The 15,261-nt window shown below is 36.8% G+C and overlaps 2 protein-coding genes across 2 annotated transcripts; both read left to right on the forward strand.

Moving 5' to 3' along the window:
- The first annotated feature begins 171 nt into the window (after nucleotides 1-171).
- On the forward strand, nucleotides 172-3,959 carry LOC139132648 (speract receptor-like). The gene is made up of 5 exons (XM_070698916.1): nucleotides 172-397; nucleotides 1,323-1,492; nucleotides 1,784-2,096; nucleotides 3,234-3,377; nucleotides 3,760-3,959. Exons 1-5 carry the CDS (start codon nucleotides 172-174, stop codon nucleotides 3,957-3,959), a joined length of 1,053 nt encoding a protein of 350 aa, XP_070555017.1.
- Nucleotides 3,960-5,699: 1,740 nt separating this feature from the next.
- LOC139132418 (speract receptor-like) lies at nucleotides 5,700-14,765 on the forward strand. The gene is made up of 15 exons (XM_070698774.1): nucleotides 5,700-5,776; nucleotides 7,000-7,078; nucleotides 7,901-8,009; nucleotides 8,822-8,893; nucleotides 9,329-9,406; nucleotides 9,535-9,639; nucleotides 10,086-10,323; nucleotides 10,667-10,819; nucleotides 11,143-11,329; nucleotides 11,665-11,805; nucleotides 12,002-12,125; nucleotides 12,309-12,552; nucleotides 12,944-13,042; nucleotides 14,023-14,114; nucleotides 14,549-14,765. The coding sequence occupies exons 1-15, from the start codon at nucleotides 5,740-5,742 to the stop codon at nucleotides 14,645-14,647; spliced, it is 1,857 nt and encodes a 618-aa protein (XP_070554875.1). The 5' UTR covers nucleotides 5,700-5,739; the 3' UTR covers nucleotides 14,648-14,765.
- The last annotated feature ends 496 nt before the right edge of the window (nucleotides 14,766-15,261 follow it).

The raw sequence follows: 15,261 nt of genomic DNA on the forward strand, positions 1-15,261 counted from the left end.
ATATCGTAGAATGTCGCATTGTGTCAAAGGTCATATTTGTTGATTGTTGACGTATGTCGTAGTAGGAACAATCACTTTCCAACTGCAATATCGAAGCGGCGAAAAGATTAAGACCTTCGTAGCCACACCGTTGATATTTTCAAAGAGGTTTTCGTGAGACAAGCCGCCCCGATGGCGGTTTCGAGTGTGCTGAATATAGCGCTGTTTATAGCGTTCAGCAGTTTCACTCTCTTCAATTCTGTTCAGTCGCAAATCGACGAAAACAAGACCATCACAATTGGATTTCTCATCCCGCTGTCGGATCCCTTCGACAATGTTGAAATTCCTGTTATTGGCGGCGTTTCTGGTGCACTTGACTTCGCTGTTGAACTCGTCAATAAGTACATCATGGGAAAAGGTAGAGAAACTTTCTTCATCTTTATATTATGCGGACCAACTTTAATCTGTACGATGAGCGAGTTTTAACGGTCGACCGTGACATGAAGAGTTATCTTTACGACAACCTTTTGCATAGCGTTATTGAAGTTTACATTCAAAGCATTCTTATAACTATTCCGACTTGAATGGACTATCGTTTCTTCCACAATCAATCTACATGTGTAGACCATCTTGACGACTGAAAAGTTGTGTGATTTTCACCCAATGGTTGCGATCTTAGCCCAAGTATTCGTCAAACAAAGATATCCGAAGAAGAGTGAACATATATATTCTTGGCGATCAGTGATGAGAACTAGATCTCTTATCTATGAAATCAAAGCGATTACATATTTTAAATTATAAGAATGAAACTGAATTGATACAGAATAGGTTGATCTCTGTAGTAGCAGGGGTAAATACTTTTCTGTTCGTTGAAATCCAGAAGTTCTCGCGCAGTCACATCGCTATGCAATCGAAGCACTGTGCTTCACTTAATCCTGTAATTTTTATGTCGAAGATTAAACCCTGCATGTAACATTTCCTCAACGCACTAAAGCCAACAAATTCATATTCTGATCGAAGACAGCAGCGGTTGACACGTTTCAAGGAAGAAATATGCTTTATCATATGAACGTATTTGAACGTCAAATGTGAAAACATTTTAAAAAGTAACACTGGACAAGAATTTTAAATATGCAAAGGAATTCTAAATAAGTTGGAATCTTTCCAATGAATTGGAATGTAAAAGTATTTATGTGAAATGGAAACTAATATCTTAAATCTTATTTAGTCGAGATTATTGAAGTACCTTACTAGCTTTTTTAAGTCCAATGTTGAAAAGCTTTATGCAATAGAAGTCACTTGTTCCTTTTTCCTCGATAAACTGAATTATTTTATTATTTTAGGCTATGAGTTCGCATACAAATTTGAGAATACCGGATACGAAACGAACGTCGCTCTCAACCGACTGGGAAAATTCTGGCGTGCTGGTATGCCAGCTGTCATCGGGCCTGGTTTTACCTGTGCCTATGAAGGCAAACTTGCGGGTGCTCTGAACTTACCACTTATCGATTATGTAAGTCGTGAATTTTAGCTATTGACCAATTTTTAATTCAGAAAACTCTGCATTGAAATATTGATTTCAAAATCTAAAGTCACTTCGAAACGCTGAATACATGCCTTGGTTTTGTCAACATTTTCAGAGATCAGCTAGGATAGAAACATTCTATTTCAGTTGTCGTTTTTGTTGCAAAATGAGAAATAAAATCAGTGTTATTATTTGCTAATGCTGAATAGCGGCTTATTAGATCTCGATTTAGTCTATAACATGTAAATGTGGTTAATCTATATCCATGTATACATATAGCTTTGTGAAGACGAAGTTGTGGAAGACCGAACCCTATACCCGACCTACATTCGGTATAACCCTCCTGGTAAAGATGTTGCTTATGCCATCGTTGGATTGTTTCATCTTTGGGAATGGAGTCGCTGTTCTATCATCAGTAACGACAACGCTAGATATCAGTCTGTAACCGACACTCTGCAACGTCTCTTTGAACAAGATGGCGTCGAAGTGACAAACTATCGCACTTTTAACGGAGGTTTTGTTCCTGAATATGATAATGGCATTACAGTGGACTGGGATACCATGTTAGATGATATTGCTTCAACTACAAGAAGTAAGTTGTTGCCAAGTAAATGCTCGATAGTTTTAAGTCTTGTTTATCTGTTTTGTACACCAAGAAAAGTTTATGGCGAGGAAAATCTTTATATATGCAAGAGCCTTAACCCTAATTTACCCCATGACCCCAAATACGTTGACAAATCTTGTAAATGCGCAACTGAAATATTTAAAGTTACATTAGGGTGAGCAAAGTTAAAAAATTGTCACACACATTAATATTGGCAGGGAACACTTTCTCAAAGCACGTGTTCCAGTTTTCCAACGGTTATTTGATAGTGAAGTAACTTATCTGCAAATTTATAAATCTATTCTAAATTTCCAGTTTCTATTTCAACCGTGGAAGTTGTAGTGTGTTGTTTACTATCGAAAGTACAAACAACCAGGGTATCTTTTGAAACGGCGATTTACAGAAACGACTTCCAAAACCCTTCAATAAGTTTTAAAGCAAAGACAAGAATACTGATCACACCATGACGTCATTAACTCAGCCAGTCAACAACGCTATTGTTCATAAAAATAGAAATATCGCTAAATCCAATGGCAACTTTCAAGAAGTAACCCTACAGACTGATATCGTGTGTTTAATCAATGTCAGTGAAAACGGACCCTACAGACTGATATCGTGTGTTTAATCAATGTCAGAGAAAACGGACCCTACAGACTGATATCGTGTGTTTAATCAATGTCAGAGAAAACGGACCCTACAGACTGATATCGTGTGTTTAATCAATGTCAGAGAAAACGGACCCTACAGACTGATATCGTGTGTTTAATCAATGTCAGAGAAAACGGACCCTACAGACTGATATCGTGTGTTTAATCAATGTCAGAAAACGGACCCTACAGACTGATATCGTGTGTTTAATCAATGTCAGAGAAAACGACCCTACAGACTGATATCGTGTGTTTAATCAATGTCAGTGAAAACGGACCCTACAGACTGATATCGTGTGTTTAATCAATGTCAGAGAAATGGTCAGACAATTATATGTAGCAATGGTATAAAAATCGATACCCATGAACAAGTCAGGATATAAATTCATTAAAAGTGCGTCAAACGACGGTCAATTTCAACACTAATATTATCAACATAGGTAGCGATAACTTTATAGACATATATATTTTTTATTAGTTTACGTGTTTATTGGAACCGTCATGCAACACAGAGATTTCCTGTTAAAACTTAATGATAGAGGCATGCTGGATAGGGGCGAGGCATTCACCATATCAACAGCTATTGAACATCGACTCTACGGTTTGACCTTGTATGCCGAAAGTAAGTCACATTTCTTTGTCTAATTTTCATATTGGAAATGAACAATATCGTCCTTTATATAGATTAATATTTATAAAGCAAGACAGTCATTTTAACTTACTGCTCTTTCATTACCGTTCCTCTGTACACGATCTCTGTAAGTGTCGCATTTACAAGTTCAAATGTTTAAGGTATTCAAAATATCTGTACTCTAACATCGAAATACAATCTGATGAAGAAAAATCTTCTGTTGTTTAATTTGTTGATACATAATGTACTAATAGGAGAATATAACATTGCGATCATCACGGGTCTTACTATGAGTTGTTTTAATAATTCAAGGCCAGGTTGATAGTTAAGTAACCAGGTTTCGATAATAAAGAACATCGTTGTCCTATTATAGACATTTTCAACCACTGGGACGATGACACTGTGAAAGGACTATTGAAGTATACAGTGATTGTCGAACAGGAAGTACCAAAAGGTGATTTCTCCCTCTACAATGGTTTCGTCGATGAATACGTCCAGAGAACAGCTGATATATTTACTCCCTATTTCAGTGAATATCATGTAAGTATAATTCCAAATAATGTGACAGTCTGACAGTCTTCATCAAAACAGTCAGATTACTTTTATCTGGTAAAAATGCTATTAACCTGGCTCAATACTAAACTTATTGCACGAACTCAGATAAAATATGATCTGTAAAGCAGGGTGCTTTCATTTGTTTTCTGTAAAGGTGACTGTTATGTACGTCGATATTTACATAATGAAGAATAAATTTCTCTGTGTGTGCTTTTGTTAAGGGACGGTGTCATCATAAAAACTCCGGTTAAGAATCGATTCGTTGGTTAGTTCACTCTTATCAGACAAAAGTTTTCTTTATGATGTGCCTGTTTTTGTAATTCATTTGCGTATCTTGTTTAACACAGGCCAGAGTATCGCTTCAAGGTTTTTACATATTTGATGCAATGTGGCAACTTGGTAAAGCAATAAATCGAACCCTGGAAGATGGACAAGATATTTATGATGGCGAATCTGTCGTATCTCATATGCTTGGAGAAGAATTCTCCGGTAAGTCACGAAATTTACAGCCACCCTTGGGCCATTACCGTCAACGCTAGCTCATTCTCGCCATCTCCAGGCCATTTCTGCCACCCTGGGCCATTACCGTCAACGCTAGCTCATTCTCGTCATCTCCAGGCCATTTCTGCCACCCTGGGCCATTACCGTCAACGCTAGCTCATTCTCGCCATCTCCAGGCCATTTCTGCCACCCTGGGCCATTACCACCTGTTGAAAAAACCCTTATAGCTATATGCTTTACTTTACATCTCGACTGCATAAAGCCATTGGAATCAAAATGTTTACCAACGTGTTTTTATTCAATTCTGCAGTGACAGCCTTCGTTCTACATTTCCATCGAAAGCGTTAACATTATTTTAATGGCATATATATTTTACTAAGTGTGTAATGTAACGACTAAACTTGTGATAAAGGCAATTGAAACGATGATTACAGGGCAGTTCAGTTGTATATGCTAGGGAATACCATCTTAAACACCACATATTAACCAGTACTTGAAAAATTAGAAATAAAAATTCATATCATCATGAAAGAGAAATGATTCAAAGTTGTCAAAATTAGACGTACTATACATTTCTACGATGAAGCAGTATTAAGCTACCGTCCCTGTTTTCAATTAGCGATTAACCAACGTACGACCACAATCTCAAATAAAAGCCCTTGTAGTTTCCCTCCCGCACTGTTTTTTAATCATGTACATAAACCTTTAAAGAGCAGATTTAGATAGTAGAATTTTCCTTTGGTCAGGTCTTGCGGACGCAATAAACCTTCAATGGAGTCGATATACTGACGTTCATGGGATTACTCACAGTGACATCGAAGTCAAATCATGGAGACTTTACGACGCATTCAGTCATCTCACCTTCGGTTTAAGTTATGACGAAGACATTATCGTCGGTCAAGACTATGCTATGCTACCGGTCGGAAAATTTAAACGCGATAGTCAAACCGGAAACTGGGTAATATTTAGTTTTGTCACGTTATTAGACAACTCTTTAGCACGTGGTTTGTAAACCAATAAGAAGTTTGGTTTGGATTTTATGATAAAGCCTAAAACACATAGCATAGATATTTTTAAGGTTAGAACTCCTTATAATTACTTGCGCTAGTCTTTTTTCTAAAAAACCCATGAACTCTTCTTGTCGAAAAAAACTATTAACTGCTTATTAACGTTTTCATCTTCCGCTGATAATATTTCTGTCTATTTATGAACCACATCGTTACTTCAGAGCATACTAGAGGATTGGTTCTGGCTTGATGTCGAATGGCCAACCGCTGATGGTCAACGTCCCTTGGACATGCCCGTCTGTGGTTTTTTCAACGAACTGTGTCCAGGTAAGATACTGCATATTGGCAGAAAACTAGCCATTTGGGCTAATGTGCAGCTTCTCGGAAGCTTTTAGACAATTAGTTCACTGAAACTTATTGTTATTTAATAATTTCCAAACAGTTAATAAACTAGAAAATAGATGAGTTTGTTAGGAGAGAAACTGCACTCAGTCCAACTACAAAGAGGATGCACCAGTTTAGAGACATGGACTTGAAATAGGGTATCTTGAGTTTGGTAAAGGAGACAAGTCCGGTAGTCTACGGTTAAGCCTTTATTAAAAAACCAACGTTTCGACCACACACAGGAGGTCTTCTTCAGGGTAATACTGGAGAGCTGTAAAAACCGATCGCACTATGATGGTGAGAAAAGGCGAATCACCTTTTCTCACCATCATAGTGCGATCGGCTTTTACAGCTCTCCAGTATTACCCTGAAGAAGACCTCCTGTGTGTGGTCGAAACGTTGGTTTTTTAATAAAGGCTTAACCGTAGACTACCGGACTTGTCTCCTTTACCAAACTAGAAAATAGCCCTGGATTTAGTGTCCTTTAGTTACGGTAAATAATGACAATCAACCAATCAGATATAACCCTGCGAGCTGCTGCACAATGCCAGACAAAGTCCTTTCACTCTGTTTTCAACTTTGCCGACCAAACTTTGGTAGTCACCTTCAATTACTTTTTCAGAATACAGCGGAATCCGTTGTCTTCTTGACAGTCACTGTGAATATTTCAGATATTCGTGAAACTTAAATATTATAGTGAATGGCTATTATTTTATTTTCATTGTCGTAAGTTCGCACGTTTTCTTTCAATAGATACGCGGAAACTAGTAGCCAGACAGACTACACGCAAAGTGTGTGTATGCATGCTACCGTTTTGTTTAAATCTATCTAACATTTGCCTCAATATAAGTGTGAAAGAAGCGATAGATCTCTCCTTGTTTGGCTTCTGATAATTGATTCTGACTACGTCTTTGGCGTTGATGTAAATTAACTTAAGATAGAACACAATTTCTACAAATAAATTTTCCTTTTAAAGTCTTGGGATGATTCTATATTGATGTTATTTCATCTATATTTCCTAAAATTTCGCTTGCCATATACACTCGTCTAGTGAAAAAAACTAGACGGGAAATGCTTCGAGATCAAAATATCACAAGGCGGTCAGTAATATCCATCGGTGAAACCACCAAAATAGTATTTCTTTTGTTTTTGTCTTTTTTTCCCAGACAATGTCACAAAGATTGCTGTGCCCGTCGCTGTAGTAGGATTTCTAATAATCGCTATCATCGTCTTTTACTTTTATAGGTTAGTAAATTACCAAACGGAAATTTAGTCTTTTATTTTTGCATTTAAATTTACCTCTTTCATGTTGCATGTTTAATTAACCCCTCCTGCGATCTCTGGAAAGTTCAAATATCAGAGAGGCGTGATGATAATTTGAATAACAAGGTATTTTATATTATAGAAATAACGGGCGACGCGCTGACCATTAACGTTTATTTGTGGGCAAGGACGAGAGGAAAGCCCAAAATTAACGGGCGAGGTTTGCAGAGCCCGTTAATTTGGCTTTCCTCGAAAAATTCAGGAGCGAACGACAACTGGGCCCCAGAAACGGAGCAATACGCTACGCGCTGTCACGCGCGCTGTAAAAAAATGGCAAATCCGGAGATGCTTTCAGAAAAAAGTATCTCAACTTGACCTACAAGTGCTCCATTTTATTTTGTGATTGATTATGATTTACGTTTGAGCTGTAAAGTTACGATACTTTCAGTTGTTAATCTTATTATTCATATTCACGGGCATGTAAACAAACCATTACTGTGTATTTGTGGTCAGTCACATGGTTCAGCTCGACCAATCAAAATGCGACGGGCAGGGCATGGTAATATAATGTACATTTACAATTTATTGATAAGCTATTCACGTCAAGTATCATTGATGCGAAAGTCAAAAGTAGCGTGGCAAATTCAAACAAAATAATGCACTTAAAGAGGGTCTATAAACAGTTTGAAAGCAAGCATCCAACGGCAAAATGTGTGAAAATTCATGTTTTCTTTCTCTTTCGCGAGTAAAACACTGTTAAACTTGAAGTGTCTATTAACATAAATATACTTGGCATTGATATAGGAGACGCAAATACGAGGCAGAGTTGGACAGTCTTGTATGGAAGATAGACTTTGAGGAGGTAAAGACACGAGGTGATCGAGCAAAATCAGGATTCTCTGTCAAAAGTATGGTAAGTAGATCCGTCTGCACCACAATTCAAAGAACTAGGTCTGCTTGATATCTTTAAACTTTATAAACTTGGTATAAGAAATTTCATCTTTGATCTGTACAATTATCTTCCCCATCATATTAGTGACTATTTCAATATGGTCGACCGTGGCCGACATACAAGGTTTAAACAACAAAACTTAGCTATTCCGAAGATGTACACACTGATGCCGGTAAATTTGCGATTAAATATTCAGACACTAAACTGTGGAATAGTTTACCCATTCACATCAAATCACTCAAATCACAACATCTGTTTAGAAAAGCGTTAACAACACCTCATCGATGAATCGTAAAGTAGTCACATATGTAAATTCCTACATTTTAAGCTCGTTGTATGTACTGGATTTTCTTCTCTTTCTAGCCCTTTAACAGTGATGCACATGTAGTTTGAGGCGGGGCCAAACCAGATTAGCGAAAAGCTATTTTTTGGCTCCTAAATTGCCATTTATTTCCTTTTTTAGGAATATGCAAAAAGTTTATAGTAGTTGTTATTATTATTTCTTTATGGCAATAAATGAAAATGAAATGAAGTCAATGTGTGTGACTCTGGCGTAGCGGGCTTCTAAATTCGATCGGTACGCTTAGGGCCAGTACATATTTCACGTTTTAATAACAAAGTATAAAAACAATCAATAAGCTAAGGCATGATAACAGCTGTCAGAGATTATATCAACTTATCTGACATCTTTGAATTGATCACGTGATATTTATCATTATACTCTCTTCCAATTGAACCAGACGTATGATGATATCGTTGTTTGTTGTTGCTAGGTGATGAGTACTGTCTCTATGATAACAAACCAGGAAGCTCAGCAGATCTTTGCCAAAACCGGAACATACAGGGTAAGAATCATTGACCACAGATTTGAAATTCACACCAAGTCATCCTAGTCATATTTCTCATCTCAGTTACATGGTGATTACCAGTGTCATATTCATGTGATCTATTACCAGTGTCATATTCATGTGATCTATTACCAGTGTCATATTCATGTGATCTATTACCAGTGTCATATTCATGTGATCTATTACCAGTGTCATATTCATGTGATCTATTACCAGTGTCATATTCATGTGATCTATTACCAGTGTCATATTCATGTGATCTATTACCAAGAGGTATAAAACGGTGAGAAATATTTTGTCTCACACATGACGATCTGTTACTTGCAGATATTTAGAGAAACCAACATGGAATCCCTTTTTTATTTGTTACCACTTTTCTCTTTTCCTAATAATCTGCTATAATGATATTACGGATATTCACTGTCATTTCAGGATACCGTTTGTGCCATCAAACCTGTCAATAAACACCACATCGATCTAACTAGACGTATTCGACAAGAACTGAAAATGGTAAGTATCCATTTAACCTTTATTATGTCATCGTTCACATGAATTCCCACAATAGTTTGCTTCATTCGTTATTATTCATTGTCAACATTAATATTTGTTTAATCATGTTTTTATCTCTTTTATTTCAGATGCGTGATATGCGGCATGATAACATTTGCAAATTTATCGGCGCATCTGTTGACCGACCTCACATCTGTATTCTCATGGAGTATTGTCCAAAAGGCAGTCTCCAGGTTGGTTCCTTTACTTTTCGGCGATACGTGTAAAAATGCTATTCCATCGTGTTGAACTATTTACACACTATACTATAGCATTAGCCTCCTTTGATATTGCTTAAATTACGCCGGTTTCAAAAAAGAAATATTTATTTTTTGAGTAACGAAACAAACTAAAACGCCAAAAGTCTGGTCGATGTAAACTGCACGAGTAATCGACTGAACTCGCTGCTCTAGTTCTTGAGACTAAGACTGACGAAAGTAGAAAATTATTATGACATTAGTACAGTAATTGTTAAGCAAGTCTTTTTTTTTTATATTTCACCGCTTCAGCAGTTTTACCAGCTCAGAAAGAATGAATTTGGATGTCAATACACAAAACTGCTTTCATTTTGTCCACAATTTCTTTTGACAATGAAGAAATGAAAATGTTACTCAGATCTATCGCATTTTCTTCCAAACAGGATATTTTGGAAAATGAAAAAGTAAAACTCGACGATATGTTTATTGCTTCAATCATCGCTGATATCATGAAGGGAATGATTTATCTACATAGCAGTGAAATCCGTTCCCATGGCAACCTGAAATCATCAAACTGCGTCATTGATAATCGCTGGGTTTTGCAAATTACCGACTACGGCCTTGGTGACTTCAAGAAGGGACAGCTGGTTGAAGATGTCGGAGAATATGCATACTATAGCAGTAAGCATAAACGTGTCAAAGTAATGATCAGAACTTTGCTGAAATTGTTTTAGCTCTATTTCTATAGAAAAACTGACACGTTTCTGATTTTTTAAACAACTTTACAATTTTTTACAACTAGTCTATCTTCCCTTACTTTGCGTTTTCGATTGATATTATTACGTCCACATCAAGATTTACATGTTTCCCTTAGTTTTCTTACATTATTTTGCAGAACCACGTAAGAACAAACATTATTACTCTTACTTTGAGAATAAACCCACAAAACGTGACAACATTTCACAAGTGAGTTAAATCCGTGTTTTGTTCTTTTAACAAACCTGTTCTGTAATTCTTTGGACAGACCTGTTCTGGCGAGCCCCTGAGCATTTACGTGAAGGTGACAACATGCCATGTGCTGGATCTTCTAAAGGCGACGTTTATTCTTTTGCTATTATCTTACAAGAGATCTACGCACGCTCACAACCGTACTATCTGAATGACGAGGAACCAAAGGGTAAGACCTACATGAAATAATCATTAAAAGCAAATTCTGGATCTCCAATAAGTTAATCCGTGTGTTTCTTTCAAATGACTTCAACAGTTGCGTGTTTCTTCTAACATCAAAAGTCGCATGATGATGTGTTGTTACGTATAATTGAAAGCTACTCCTCGTTTTTTAAGCATCCTTGTGAGGAGATGCCGAAACGTTCACAAAAAATGTAAAAGTACAAAGCTCAAGTTTTCAAAATAAATTAGATGTGCTGTTTTGTTTTCTTCATCCAATCTCATCAGTGGCAGTTTATCCCCTTCACTTTGTATGTACATTTTACCTGACAGAAATCATCAAAAACGTGATAGACGAGGACGAACCACATTTCCGACCAAACATTAGCGAATTAAAGGAGAGCGATGAAGTTCCAGACTGTGTGATCGAAGTGATGGAACATTGCTGGGTGGAAGATCCGATCAACAGACCAGATTTCCTAGGGGCAAAGGAAATGTTGAAACCATTGCAAAAAGGACTGTGAGTTTCAGAGATACGTCATCCAGGCAGACAAACTTCCTTAATGATCGAATTATCCTTTTCGTACATGGTGATTAATGCAGACATTGATCTGATATCTTGTACAAGCTGATAACAAGACAGAAATCGAAGCTTCCATTATGGCTTTTACATAGTCAAATAAAAAAAAACATCGTTCCGGGAGTTATTTATCATGAATTGAGTTTCCAATCAACAAACCATTATAGCTGTCCATATAACATTGCTAAGTTTGACTTGTCAAGCCTTGCAAAGCTCAGAGTGCGCTAATCAGCTTTTACAAAAATTAATGATTTCCTTCTTTTTGTTATTTGTAGAAAACCAAATATTCTAGATAACATGATTGCCATAATGGAAAGATACTCAAATCAATTGGAGGAAATTGTCGACGAACGCACACAAGAACTGCGACATGAAAAAAGAAGAGTGGAAGGCCTGTTGCATCGAATGTTGCCATCGTAAGTGTGTTTCTCACACAGGTTCAAAGCGGACTCCCTTAAAATATAAAATGTGAAAGCCACAATATGGAGTGAGTAATTCTTGAAACCTCGTATTCCCATTAACTGTTGGACTAATGTGAATCAAGATGTGAACCAACCGAGTTTTAAGAGAATATTTTCACTCATATTAATCTCACGCTTTGACTGTTTACAGATCCATCGCATCTCAGTTGATGAAAGGTATCTCTGTACAACCCGAAGCCTTTGAAATGGTGACCATTTTCTTCTCTGATATCGTTGGATTTACGGCTCTATCTGCAGCAAGTACACCGATTCAGGTACACATTTAATCGCTATCAAATGCATTGCTTGTTGCCTTTCTCCCGCTAAATGACCGTTCAAACAAGGCATAGTCGCCTACTTCGCCATGAAAATTGTTCACAGAACTTTCGTCAAATTTAATATCATTAATCAAATCATCTTTCTGACCATCAGCTATTTTGTGACATGTTTTCTTTTAGGTTGTTAACATGTTGAACGATCTGTACACCTGTTTTGACGCCATCATTGCCAACTACGATGTCTACAAGGTTGAGACCATTGGTGATGCGTACATGCTAGTATCAGGCCTACCTATCAGAAATGGAATCAACCACGCTGGTCAGATCGCCTCGGCTGCTTGGCACTTACTGGAGTCTATCCAAACATTTAGAGTACGCCATCGTCCAGATGAAACACTACGATTGCGTATTGGAATCCATTCAGGTACTGCATGGATGTGTTTCTGCGTAATGACAGGAAGGGAGGAAACAAATTGATCAGTGTAACATTTTCAGACAAAGGGTTTTTCTATATCGCTATTGTATTGACGGGAAGGGATGAAACAAATTCATAGTTGGTCAAAGTATCCTTTTTAGACTAAGATATTCACACTTATGTTTTACGTTATTAATCTCATTTTCAACTGTATTGAGTATAACTCTAAAACAAATATCTTTATCTCATGAATTTAAACCTTCATCGAAGAAGTACGCTGTAATTTGAATAATGACTGAGATATGTATTAAATTCAAAAGGCACGAATCAATTGTCACCATGAAATACCAAAGTTCAGCTCTAAAACTCTGACGTCGATTGTCTTGGATTTTTCCGCTAGGTCCGTGTGTTGCCGGTGTTGTAGGTTTGGCTATGCCTCGCTATTGTCTTTTTGGCGATACAGTTAACACGGCTTCACGTATGGAATCAAACGGTTTGCGTAAGTAAATGCAACTAAATAACAAAAATATTTGGAAGATTTTGGATGAAAAGCTTCCCATTAATCTTCCTGTTTTAACCATCGACTGGTATGTACTAGAAATTCAATACAATTCCATCGACTGGTATGTACTAGAAATTCAATACAATTCCATCGACTGGTATGTACTAGAAATTCAATACAATTACTAGAAATTCAATACAATTCCATCGACTGGTATGTACTAGAAATTCAATTCCATCGACTGGTATTTACTAGAAATTCAATACAATTCCATCGACTGGTACGTACTAGAAATTCAATACAATTCCATCGACTGGTATGTACTAGAAGTTCAACGAAATGCGATTGCAATGTTGTTATATCCTGAAACTTTCACAAAGACTTAGTAAGGACCTTCATATATACCATGTATTAAAAAGCTCGTATTTTGCCAGATTTCAAGATAAAATGGCAAGATATTGTCACTTTCTTTGAGAAACCTTTGTGAAAAACAACTGGCTTGGCAGTTTTTCCGAGGATTGGCTCCTAGTAAACATGTCAATGTGTGTCTTTATTTGTCGGCAACTCGCTTGCACTCGCGTCTTCATACATCTGAAAGCCTGTTGTGGGTGAATGGTTTAGAAACTTGCATCAAAGGGGAAAATGACAGTAATTGAAACTCGGTTGGCTGTCTACTTCTTTCAGAGTTGAAATTTATCATAAAGTAGTATGAACCGTATATAATCAAAGGGTTAATGTATTTCTTGCGATGTATCTCAATGAATATGCATTTCTAAAGAAGTGACAAAACTTTTCGTTTTTAGAAGTCGTCTGCCTTTTTTAATCCTTGCGTATTTACTTTACCCTTTCACCCCTATATTTCCCTGTCCAGAGGTCCAACTTTAACATAGAAACCAACAGGATTGGTTCAAACCACGCTGACGAAAGGGTTAAAGCGATGTCAAATTCATAATGAGATATTTGATATTTTCCAACAGCTTTGAAAATACACGTTAGTCCTGAGTGCAAGGCTGTCTTGGATAAAATCGGTGGATACGAACTCGAAGAAAGGGGACTTGTTGCAATGAAGGTAGGTAATGCAATTTATTATCCGATGAAATAATAATTTGTTCTGTTCTTGTTTCGTGAGTATTTTGAAATGCAAAGTAGTTGTCCTGTGCAGCACAGTGTAGTGTATTCAATATATAGGGTTTTTGTTGGCACAAAGCTCTAGTCCACACTTAAATAATGTTTTCAACAACAACATAGGAGAGTGAATACATCATACGATTTCGAGAAAAGGTTGCACATCAGTCATTTAAACAATTAAAGGAGTAGAACAAGGAAATTCTTTTTCGCAAAAAACAAGAAAATAATGTAAATACACGTAAATTTACAGTTGATATAACTGTCACGGTTAAGTGTTCATGTCGACTGAATAATACGTCACGTCAACACAGCAACTGCAGTCCATGGATCAGTGATATGATTTTTGATATGATACGAATTTTTGTCTATTCACAGGGTAAAGGTGAAATCTTAACTTATTGGCTGGCAGGGCAGGACCCAAGCTACAAAATTGACAAAATCAAGCCACCAGAACAAGATACTACTGAAACATAAACATAAACATAAAGAAAACATATGTTTGCTAATATCTACGTAATGTATCATATTGTGTCGTCTGTCATACTAAGAACTGTAAAATGACATCTATGAACAAGTGTTACCAATAAACATCTGTGGCTACAAATAATGTTTTCTATACTCGTTTTATCATTCACCCACATGTTGTTTTTCAAAGCCCCACCACAGACTTCAGTTAAACTACTTAAGGCCGGTTGTTTTTTGACATGTCAAAGGAATTTCATTCCCTCCGAGGCCTGAAGACAAACAAGGACAAAACTGAAGCTGTTTGGTTTGGCAAATGGAAAAAACTTGAGTAAAGATTCCGACTACAAACCGTCTGATGACTGCTTTCCCTATTAATACAAGTAATTTTATTAATTTTGACTGTGATTTTTCAAATAAAGAGTTCAACTCCAAACCGTCTGACTGCTTTCCCTATCACTACAAGTAATTTTATTAATTTTGACTGTAATATTTCAAATGAAGATTTCAACTCCACACCGTCTGACTGCTCTCTTTATTACCTACAAGTTCTTATATTCTCTCCAACCTTTTTACATACCACTTTAATTGTTCCGCAAACATTGCCAACTTGTTAATCGGCTGTC

The sequence above is a fragment of the Ptychodera flava genome, chromosome 5, assembly GCF_041260155.1.
Source record: "Ptychodera flava strain L36383 chromosome 5, AS_Pfla_20210202, whole genome shotgun sequence".
NCBI classification, from domain to species: Eukaryota; Metazoa; Hemichordata; class Enteropneusta; family Ptychoderidae; genus Ptychodera; species Ptychodera flava.

What these genes read in the sequence shown, in the direction of transcription:
- LOC139132418 (XM_070698774.1), top strand. Translation starts at nt 5,740, where the DNA reads ATGCCCGTCTGTGGTTTTTTCAACGAACTGTGTCCAG. An exon ending in AAACCATTGCAAAAAGGACT is followed by an intron (nt 11,330 to 11,664) that starts GTGAGTTTCAGA and finishes TGTTATTTGTAG; the next exon opens with AAAACCAAATATTCTAGATA. An exon ending in TTGCATCGAATGTTGCCATC is followed by an intron (nt 11,806 to 12,001) that starts GTAAGTGTGTTT and finishes GACTGTTTACAG; the next exon opens with ATCCATCGCATCTCAGTTGA.
- LOC139132648 (XM_070698916.1), top strand. Translation starts at nt 172, where the DNA reads ATGGCGGTTTCGAGTGTGCTGAATATAGCGCTGTTTATAGCGTTCAGC. An exon ending in TAAGTACATCATGGGAAAAG is followed by an intron (nt 398 to 1,322) that starts GTAGAGAAACTT and finishes TTATTATTTTAG; the next exon opens with GCTATGAGTTCGCATACAAA. An exon ending in TATTGCTTCAACTACAAGAA is followed by an intron (nt 2,097 to 3,233) that starts GTAAGTTGTTGC and finishes ATTTTTTATTAG; the next exon opens with TTTACGTGTTTATTGGAACC.